Genomic DNA, 12,059 nt, shown 5'->3' with positions numbered 1-12,059 from the left:
CCGTGAACACGTTGAAACCGTTAACCGAACGTTCCACAAGTCAACTTTTCCTTTGCGAAGCAACATCTCGAGCATCGAACTCTACTCTCTCGTATATTTTTCTAACCACGAATGAAAATACACGAGAATAATATAATTTCGTTTCGACGAAAAAGAGAAAGAGAGAGAGAGAGAGAGAGAGAGAGAGAGAGAGAGAGAGAGAGAGAGAGAGAGAGAGAGAGAGAGAAAGAGAGAGAGGAAGAAAACAGGCTTATCGCTAATTAATCTCACAAGTTTGTGAATTCCCTTCAAGATCTGGAACTCGATCAGAGGCGCCATCTTGCGATGTTTTTCCGTAACTCCGCAATTTTTTTACTCGTTATACCCGATCGTTACAATTTAACAATTGTATTCATTCTACCACATTATTACACATTACGTAATCGTTTACGATCTTTATAATATTATTTCAGATATTACTCATATTTCCTTTCTATTCTATAATTACGCTTATAATAATGTATATACTTTACCCTGAAACTCAATAAACCATAAATGTCAGCCTCGATGAAACTCATATATCGGAAACGTGCTTGAATTTAATATCTCAAACGAATTATAAATTCGATCGAGTAGAAGGATTAATTCAACAATATGATAAATAAACGAATAACGAGAGAACAATATGACGATAATTCAAAATGAAAAAAAAAAAAAAAAAAAAAAAAAAAAAAAAAAGAAGAAGAGAAGAAACGAATGAAAAGATATAAACCAAAAAAGAAATTAATAAATGAAAAAGAAAAAATATAAGTAAAGATGAAAATATACGACAAAAAATTAGGCAATGATGATATCGATTTGCGGATGAGACCGCAAAAATCTTGCAACTTCCTACTATGACGATGCATCGCAAGGTGGCGCCTACGTTCAATTCGGACCTTTCACTCTAAGGATTAAGCACGTCGTAGGAACCCTTTACCTTGACACTTTCAAATAATAATTGATCTCTTAGGATAAAGAAGAGACTATAAGCGCGATCGAAGTCACCAAGGTTTATAAAAATTCTCTTTTAACTTTGACGACGACGACGACGATGACGAAGGCGACGAAAACGAGGACGAAGATGAGGACGATGACAATGACGTAGACTACGATGACGATGGAACAATTCCATTGACGAAACGCTTTTGATCAAACTAGACAAAAAGCTATCTCGAAAATTTCCGATCGTTCGACGCTCTCTTCACGAATAGAAATAGATTCGAATTGATCGATAACGGGACAAAACATGACGCTTCGCGATGAGATAGATAGATAGATAGATAGAGAGAGAGAGAGAGAGAGAGAAAGAGAGAGAGAGAGAGAGAGAGAGAGAGAGACAGAGAGACAGAGACAGATACTATATATCGAGTCTTTCCTCTTCCGTAGTTTACACGTGAGTGATTAACCGAAGCTCATTCGTGTCCAGATCGAAGTACCTGCGTTTTTTATTTTTTTTTTTGTTTTCTTTTTTCCAAAGTTCCAAAAGTTGCTGCAGTTGACGAACTGAACGAAACGTAAACAATGGCTAGCAAATGAACCTGTTTACTCGTTTTACTCTTCTTCGACATTTTTTTCCATCCTTTTTCTATCTATTTCTCTCTCTCTTTTCCCCTCTCTCTCTCTCTCTCGAATTTCAATTCGTCTATCTCGTCTACCTCGCGTGATAACATTATCAATCTTTACATCGAGTAACTGTTGTCACTAGAAATTGTGTTATTTGGATACTAGTATTTGTATTGTCTTTTATTGGAATAAAAATTATTTTACTGTGTATATATTGCAATAAATTTGTGTATGTGAATGTGTGTGTATGCATGAATTGTAATATAAAAAATACAAGACTGTGTAATTTTTATAAGACGTAACAAAAATGTGATATATTACAGAGAAGTAGGGCCAAAAGACACAAATTTCGAGGAGAGAATAAAATAATCGTTGATAAATACAACAACTAAATATATATTAATATATTTATTAATATATTTAGAGTCCAAAATATGATAATATAATAATTTGTAATATATTTATAATATTTTCGCATAAATCTTTAATATATTTATATTAACTTTTTAACATATTTATAATACTCTAATATATGTGTAAGTATTTAAATACGCTAATATATTTCATTTTTTGTATTGATCAATAAAATACTACAAACAATAATATATAATAATATATTTTTAATAAATAATATATATATATATAAATACAATATATTAATAAATATACTTATACAACGAACTGTATATACAATTGTATTCATAAATAACATGTTAGAAATGATGAATATATCAACATATTTAGTTGTTGTATTGATCGACGATTATCATGAAAAAAGTTTTTGTAATATCGTATATAGTATCTACCATCGTACAATCATTATCATCACTTTGACGAAATACAAATTTTATTAACGCTTTTCTCCCTTCCTTTCTCTATCTCTCTCTTTCACGTACTGGATCATCCCACCACGAGCCTAATGAGGCAACCCCTAACACGGAAGATCGAACGTCCAGATCAGAGAACGGCAAATGCAAATACAAGTGCGAATTTGCAAATGCGAATTGCGCCAAGCTGGTTCCTCCCTTGAAGCACACATATGTATCGACGTGCTCGTGAAACGGAAGAACAAGCGAACGCAATCAACGACGGTGACGAAGTGTCCATGGAAGGGAAAGGGAGGTGAGGGGAGAAGAGTGCAGAAGAGAGATTGGACAATGACGTGTGTGTGCACGAATATGTGTGTGTGTGTGTGTGTGTCCGCGTGAGTACTGTCTGTTACCTCCGAATCGCAACTAATTAAACGTAATCGAATGTTTATTCGAATACCATGAAAATATCTGCTGACGTGGACCATTTTTCAACGATTTTACATCGACTTTATCGGCTGATATATTTTCTGAACGATCGAACGTGACAATGATGATGAGGGTGGTGATGATGATGATGATGATGATGATGATGATGATGATGATGATGATGATGATGATAATAGTAATAGCAATAATAATAAAAATATATAATTACATTATAATAATAAATATTATTATTATATTAATTTGATGATATAATATTATGTATTATTATTTATCTTTTACAATCTATTATAATTGTACAATATATAATAATAATAATAATAACAATAATAATAATAACACTTATATACTATAATATAATACATCATATAATATGGTATGATATAAAAATAATATATAGCATAGTATACTATAACAATTATATTACAATAGTACAGTAACAATATAGTGTAATAATAATAATTATTGTTATTATTATTATTATTATTATATAATAAGTATTTACAACAAATCTAGAAATTAATGGATAATAGATTTTTATTTTCTAATCGATTCGACATGCACAAAATTCCTGTCGTACTAAATAAAGACCAAAGAGGGAATCATTTCTCTTGAATTGTCGTCTATCCTCGAATGGAATCGATTTGAAACAATGTAAATTATTAGGGAAAGAGACAGACAAACAGATAGATAGATAGAGATAGAGAGAGAGAGAGAGAGAGAGAGAGAGAGAGAGAGAGAGAGAGAGAGAGAAAGAGAGGAAGAGGGATGGAAGTGTGAGGTATACACGCGTATACTATCCTACGAAATTCACGATTCGACAGGATGAAAAATTAATGGAGGCCCATGTCGCTTATCCCGGATGTTCCGATGCCGCCTAATGGCTCGATAAATAGATAATCTACAACGAGCGTTGGAACGTTTACTGTGGGAGAACTCGAAAAATTAAAAAAGAGAAAAATAGAACTGTAAAAAAAGAAGCTTGGTCAACGGCCAATGGGAATCGAAGGATGCAATGTTCACACGATAAACTGACAACAGAGAATGCTTGAAATCATTTGTTCACTATATATATATATATATATATATATATATATATATATATATATATATATATAGTTATTATTGATAAATCGAACATGCTGTAGGAAATCTATAGGATTAAGAGTAATCAACGATACGGATTATTTGAAAAAAAAATTAAAAGAAAAAAATCCAAAATCAATTCTTCATTTAATGCTAGAGAGAGAGAAAGAGCGAGAGAGAGAGAGAGAGAGAGAGAGAGAGGGAGAGAGAGAGAGAGAAAAAGAGAGATAGTTCGTATAAAACTGACGAGATTAAAAAAAAAATAATAAAAGAAAGAAAGAAATAGAAAAAACAACGATCTTATCGTTCATCGAAAATAACGAGTTTAAACGAGATAAGTGAAACAAGTCGGAGATAGTGCAAACAAATGGAATTGTTAGAGTACAATAAGATAAATGCAACATGTTATCGAGATCCAAATAACAACATCGATCAATCCGTTGGATTTTCTTGTTCGTTGACGTTTATACGATAAAAAGAAATGATATATATATATATATATATATATATATATATATATATATATACACACATATATATATATACACGTATTCGATATTACATTATTAACTTAAATTAACCGTAACGAACTAACCTCTTTAACTTTGTCCCTGCGTTTTCTGGCAACTGTATCTTTGTCCTCGCCAGCAACGATCAAAGGAAGTTTTATCGCTGAAGCCGGCGGCACAGTTTGAAAAACATGCTCGTTCCGTTGTTGCACTACGACGGAAGACGACAAACTACTCGTACGCACTCGCGAATCACCACCAAGCATTTCCGGTTTCTCTAACGTCTTTTGTTGTTGATACTCTTCATCGATTTTTGCCTGAAATGAATCCGTCAAAATGCGTCTAATTTCTCCTCTCGATCTAACGGGGACATTTGGAGATCGTTTCCGTCAAAAGCATTAGGATAATTAGAAAAATAAAAGAAAAGAAAAGAAAAGAAAGTAAAATAAAGGAAGATAGCGTTCGACATAATAGACGTTTTGAAAAACGATCCTATTGAATGCAGCGTACCTCCTCCCCATTACTCACTCTTTACTATTATATTATGATGTCGTTCGAGGTTAATCAAACGGAAACGAATTTATTGATTAATATGACGATAAAATTAGACAGAATAACGTAGAAAAAAAAAAATAATGAAAAAGAAGATAAATATTAGATATTCCCGCCAATCCGTCAAAAACACGCATGTGCGGAACAGAGAGCGCGTGTCTGCACGTGCATCTTACTCGTGCGTCATCGCGGGAGATCGGGGTAACGAACGTAAACAAACGGGAAAGGACGGAGACGCACGAACGTATACACAGCGCCACTCGTGTTCTCCCTCGCACGAACGTAGAGGCCAAGTAACGCGAATGTTCTCTCTTTCTCTCACACTCAACATGCTCTCACGCTCTCTCTCTCTCTCACTCACTCACTCACTCACTCATTCTCTCTCTTTCCCTCTATCTCTCTATCCCCATCCATTCGTCTACGTAAGGTTTGACGTTTGACCGTGATTTCACCGCGTACACGACGCGTCGTTTCTCACGAGAGCGAGCGAACGAGCGAACGAACGAACGAGCGAACGAACGAACGAGCGAACGAACGAACGAACGAACGAACGAACGAGCGAGTGAATGACTGAGTGAATGAGTGAGTGAGTGAGTAAACGGGGAGGTGGGAAGAAGAGGAGGAAAGAGGAGAAAGTAGAACGCGAATGATGAAAATTCTTAAAGATCTCCTTAGGCACACCTGAAGTTTCAACCGATCCTCGATGAGATGTACGTCGAGGTTACCGGCTGCCTCGTGGCCTAGTGGCATAGGGAGGGCGTTGGGATGATGGGACGAGTAAGATTCATCGTTGAATGAATCCCCGAGAGAACGATGAGGTGGTTTTGGTATCAAAAGGTCTGGCCCTGCTTTTTGCATATGCCGGTAGACGCGATAAACGCTGTCCACTGCGACACCACCGGCGCCAAAGTCCGGGAGAAAGAAGAACGCGCCGAAGCAGACGACGGCGAACGTCAAGAAGACCAAGAGGATCAGGTACTTTTCGCGCGGCCGGAAGGAACGTCTCGCAAACAGTGACGCCGGCGCGCCGCCGTTCGCCAGTCTCTGATACGACGGGAGGATGCCTCCACTCGCCGACGTCATTGCACTAAACAACTAGGCACGACACTCTCCTCGACGATATAGAATTCGCGTCTCCTTTGGGTTATTTTCTTTGGATCGACTGGCACGATATCAAACGTATATAACGCGAACGAGACTAACGACACGAACACACTCCTGCCAAAGAAGAAGCGGCTAAACGTCTCCTTCCTTGGCTACTTTATGACAACTCGACGATCACCAAAAGAAGAGAGGGCACACTTCACTCTGTCTGTTTCTCTTTCTAACTTTCTATACTTTCTCTACTTCCTTCTCTTTCCTTCTCCTTCCTTCCTTCCTTACTTTCGTTTCTTTCTATTCTTTCTTTCTTTCTTTTTTTCTTTCTTTCTTTTTATCCTTCTATCTTTCTTTCTTCCTTCCTTCCTTTCTTTCTTTCTTTCTTTCTTCCTTCCTCTCAATCACGAACGACCCGACGAAACGGAGCGCACTCGCGTGTGCGTCGTTGCAACGTTTTACTTTGCCCCTTGCACGCCATTACGGACATGGTGCCACAGCAACGCCACCTGGCGACCAACCGAAGGAACACCTCTCTTCTTTCGACGTCGTCAATACATAACAAAATTAACAAAATGTAATTTTACCTTATGTATCAATCGAACGGATATCATTTCTTTTTTCAATGATCCTTCGATCGAGACATTTCGTGCTGATATGAAAAATTTCGTATTCTTTATCTTTTTTTTGCTTTTTGAATGTATCATTAAGAATTTAACCAATCCCAGTTTGTACTTCTTCTCAGATTTTCAAAGGCCGTTCAAATCTATGATTTGAGTTAAACAGATTCCTAGATATTTTCTTCTCTTTTTATTGATGTAAATATTATTTTTACTAAAAATAAAGCGAAGTAAATTGAGAAATATATGAGTACATTTACTGATAAACATTCAATAAACCCTTTTCCATTTAAAAAACGTTATAAACATGATACAATGTTCTTACCAATTAAATACCTGATTACTGGAGCTTCAAAAACTGGATACAATATCTTGTGACTTGATTACCGAGGATTAGTTGTCATTCAAGCATTTTTGTTTTTATTAAATCAATTGAATAATCAGTATATCAATATTTACAAAAAATTTATCAAGATATTGAAACATCCAAAGAAAAAGAAATTGCACATTTATACGATTATTACTAAAAAATTATTTCAGTTAATGAATGTTCACTCTACAGATTAAATGCTTTCAAGGAAACTACACCTACATGACAAAGTTGAAAAAAAATCTATAAACCTGTTACATCTTTGCTCTAAAAAAGATTGAATGTTCTGTGGAAAAAGAAGAAAAAAAAGATAACTAAAATAATTAAAATAGTAACTTTAAAGATGATCAATTGAAAAAAAGTATTTATATAAATTGCATAGAAATATCTCTCTTTCAATTCTCATATTTCCTATTACATTTGCAATTAAAATTTTTAATAAAACTTTGACATTAACAATTCCCAACTAACGTATGTAATTGTATTTGAATAGATTCACCATTTATAAGAAATAAAATTTCTTATAAATTCTGACTTTATCATAACAATAAAGCTACTTAAAACTAAATTATCAAAATTACTAACAGATGAAAAATTTTCTATCTGTTTTTCATGTATATAATTTACAATTGACCATGTACTATATATCTCAATTTTACAACTATGCAACTTCATACCGTAGCCATTGTATGACTCTTTTCCTTCATTCCATTCTTCAGATAACTCTACCTTTCCTACCAAATATTCTACTTCATTTCCTATCAATTCATAATATTGACAATATGTTTCATATCGCAAGAAACAGTATCACATTATATTATTTGATGACAAAACTTCCTCAATATGATTATTCAATAATATTAAAATTACTTTCTAATAAATCTAAACTTGGAGCACTAATAATGTTTAAAATATGCTCTGCATCATTAGAAAGGAATTTGTTATATTATGAAATTAGTAATCGGGACAAATTTGTTTGCCTTTGTATACGTTAAAATTCCTTGATGTTGACTATTGTTCAATCAAATAACCATCTTCATCCTTTTTGTAGTTCTATACGTTGTCCATTATCGTCCACTTCTCTTCTGACAAATTTTTTTGGCACACCCATGATCGCAGATTTGTCAAAACTTCTCGGTCCACTGATCAATACCATTTCCATATCTCTTTTGACAGCTTTTATTAATAAGATTTTAACGACGTGATTAAAAATATTAATAAGTATTGGAAAACTAGACACAGAGAACTCGATATTATTTGAGATTTTCTACAAAAATAAAATCACTATTAACCACATATAAACAAAAACTGAAAACAACATACACAAAAGTATATCGATTAAAATTACCTGAGCAACAGATGAACTTTCTTCGCTTAATTTGGGTCCACTCATTTTTAATCGTTTGGCAGCGAATGATTCTATAAAAAAATTAAATCTAAAAAAGAATTATTAAAATGTAAAGAATTATAACCTCGAAGCAGTAGTCGTGTGTAACACCTCCGATTATAGTCTCCGCCTATAACATGTCGACTCGAGCGCCCTCTCTTCTACGTGCTTGTGCAGTACTAGTGATTTCCTAAAACAGCTGATTACAACTCGTCGACGCAAAAAAGTGACGACGTCATCGATGCAGGGTAGGCAACCTGTCATTGCTACCAATCGTTGGTGAGGAGCTAGTGTTTGGGCTCTTGTATCTTCCTGGAACCCTATTCTTGAAATATATATTTATGTATATAATATATAATGTAAATACTATACATTTATATATATATATAAATATATATATACAAATATATATATAAATATATATATACAAATATATATATAAATATATATATACACATATATATATAAATATATATATATATAAATATATGTGTATGTCGGTACGTATAGTTTGCTCAACGCGACCGTGTATGAATCTACGTACAAATAATTATATGATCACATCAATAAAAAATTTTAATTGCATACATATATATATATATATATATAATTTCACAAAATATATAATAATAAGTATATTAAATAATAAAATAATTTTTCTGTATCTTAATTGGAACACAAGAAATGGACAACAAGAAAAGATAGAAAATAATCATCATAGAACATAATAAATTTTGATTGAATTTAAAATGCAGCTATTAGCTCGACAGTACTTGCGTTAATTGAATTAGTCATATATCGCAAGTAATATCGATTTCCAGGTCTCACCACATGGAGGTTGCTGCATACAGAGACCCACGGGCTAGACTCTACTGTTAATATCAATTATTTTAGAATTATATAAAATCAATTGGAATTATATAAAATCAATTTGGAATTATATAAAATCATTATTATAACATATTTAATAATAATTATTGGAAATTTGGAAAAAGAAAGAAAATCAATCGCGAAACGAATCAAAAATTTTTTTCTAATCAATCGTGATTAGATGAAAATTTATGAATCCGTTTGATATCGTCCTACCTCCCCGGTAAAGAATAGAGCCCTTCATACGGAATTCTATTCCCTTTAAACTAACGTGGATGTCCATTATGCTGAAATCAAAAATATCTTATATATCTTATATAAAAATTATATATTTCATATGATATTATTTCATAATGAAAATATATAATATAAAGATATCGTCTTATTACCTATAACACAAGAGAAATAGTTTAATCTTTTGTAAGATTAATGATTAGCCAATTTTTTTGTTGCATTGCGTATATTATCTTATCTAACACATAATTCTATATACAATTTCTTCATATGATGTAAACAGCACAGCTATCTGTCAACATAAAACATCTACATCATTTCATAAATAAACAATCGAAATAATATGCGAATTTCATGGAATAAATCAGCAGTCATCTGTGAACATAAAATATTTTACAATTAAACAAGAAGCAATCGAAATAATCTGCAAATTTCATATAATAAATCAGCATTCTATGGTTCACAGTCAGTCACCTGTAAACAAAAAATATCAAAAACATTTCATAATTAAACAAGAAGCAATCGATACAATATGCAAATTTCATATGATACATCAGCATTCTGTTGTTCACAGTCACCTGTAAACATAAAACATCAAAAACATTTTATATTTAAACAAAAAGTAATCAAAATAATGCAACATTATTTTATTTGTATTATAAAACACTCATCTGCTGATCACAATCATCTGCTGATCACAATCATCTGTGAACATAAAATATAAAAAACATTTTATAATTAAACAAGAAGTTGCACCCAAAATCAATACGTAAATTTTATATAATAAAGAAATAACCTGTAATCACAAGAAATTTATAATTTTATTACTTTCTGAAAATAAAACATATATTAAAATAAGAATTATTTTACACGTACACACATACGCACACATTCACTCACACATCTCGCACACGAAAAGAACAACCAACGAAGAGTTGAATCGAATCATGCCAATATAGATGAAATATACTGAAACAGAAATTGACACTGTTTAGATTGATTAAGAAATTTTTTAAATATTTCAAATGAATAAAAAAAAAAAAAATAGTTGCAGACAATTCATCCTCCATTACTTTTTATTCTTTATAATTCCAATTCTTCGATATACTCTCAAGATATTTTCCAATATTTAACCTTGGAACTTGAAACGACACTTCTCTGTAACAAAAAACTATATAAAAGGGCATGTGTGGAAAGACAAAATTATATCTACTGTAATCTATGAGCAAACATTTTAATAATTATAATAATTTAATAAAAAAGCAAAATTTTTATACATAATTCAATCATAGGTTGTAATACTAAAATAGAAGAAAAAAAAAATAAAAAAATGGCAAATTTGACATTAAATATATCGATTTCTCGATGCATTAGAAAACATGTTTTACGTTTAAATAAATGGATTTTATGTACAAGTGTATAGAAATATATATATAAAGAGAAGTATATAGGAATATATAAAAATAAATAGAAATATATATAGGTATATATATATATATATATATATATATTTGTAGAAATATATAGGAATAAAATATATAAAAATATAAATGAAGAAAAAATTACATAATAAATTGTCAATTGTTTAATACAAATATATATTATAAATTAATCAAGACACGTTATGAAAAAAGGGAAAAGAATTGTGAATATTTCACAATATTTAAAAATTAAATCGCGTTAACAAAAAAAAAAAAAAAAGTAAAAGAGCTAAAATATACTGTACCTTGTGTCGCATTACATAATGCATACACAATTTTGTATACCTCCATAAACATATCCATAACGAGATTACATCTATATTTAATCGATAGATTACATATATGTTATATTATTACGTTCATACTAACGCGAAGTACGCAGTTACATCAAATGTCAAATGTGTGTATTATATCCTTTATATACAACACTTTTTTATCTACTAAAATATAAAAAATATAATAATACAATTTCGTAATTGTAGAACCATGTATTTTGTATATGTATATGATACAGTAATGAAATATGAAATCTGAAAGAGAAAAATAAGATTAAATTCAAATAAGATTAAAATATTAATATTAAAATAAGATTTAAAATATTACATATGTTAGAGACAAAATAGTTCTAATATGTTCTTATATATTATCGTTAAAAATATATTTTATGAATTTATTTTATCGCCACTGCTTGCTTTAACAGAACCTGTCTTTCCTAAGTACATCAAGTCTTATAGATTTTTAATCAGAATAATTAGAATGTATATAAGATTGATGATTATATTCATACAAATCATAAAATGACTCTTACAATAAATGAGCCATCCTACAATTTGTGATAAGACTATGTTGGCATTGGATAAAGTGTACATATAATCATCAAAAGTGAATATATATAAAAAAGATCAAGAATATATATATAAAAAAAATTATTGATTTACTAATAAGCATATAAAAAATTTTTAATTATCCTGAAATAAAAATCTACATGCTTGAGTATCCCAGGTGCATTCCTGAA

At 31.4% G+C, this 12,059-nt stretch overlaps 1 protein-coding gene across 1 annotated transcript in view; it reads right to left on the bottom strand.

Annotated features, from left to right (window-relative positions):
* LOC122628573 (mannosyl-oligosaccharide 1,2-alpha-mannosidase IA) overlaps positions 1-6,386 on the bottom strand; it is a 301,060-nt gene extending 294,674 nt beyond the window's left edge. The window contains exons 1-2 of the mRNA XM_043810983.1: positions 5,669-6,386; positions 4,522-4,752 (exon numbers count right to left, since the gene is read on the bottom strand). Of these exons, the coding sequence (XP_043666918.1) occupies positions 4,522-4,752; positions 5,669-6,070 (633 nt within the window). The 5' untranslated portion in view covers positions 6,071-6,386. The remainder of the gene's footprint in view (positions 1-4,521; positions 4,753-5,668) is intronic.
* Between the last annotated feature and the right edge of the window lie 5,673 nt (positions 6,387-12,059).

The sequence above is a fragment of the Vespula pensylvanica genome, chromosome 4, assembly GCF_014466175.1.
Source record: "Vespula pensylvanica isolate Volc-1 chromosome 4, ASM1446617v1, whole genome shotgun sequence".
NCBI classification, from domain to species: Eukaryota; Metazoa; Arthropoda; class Insecta; order Hymenoptera; family Vespidae; genus Vespula; species Vespula pensylvanica.
This window is presented reverse-complemented; position numbering and strand designations above follow the sequence as displayed.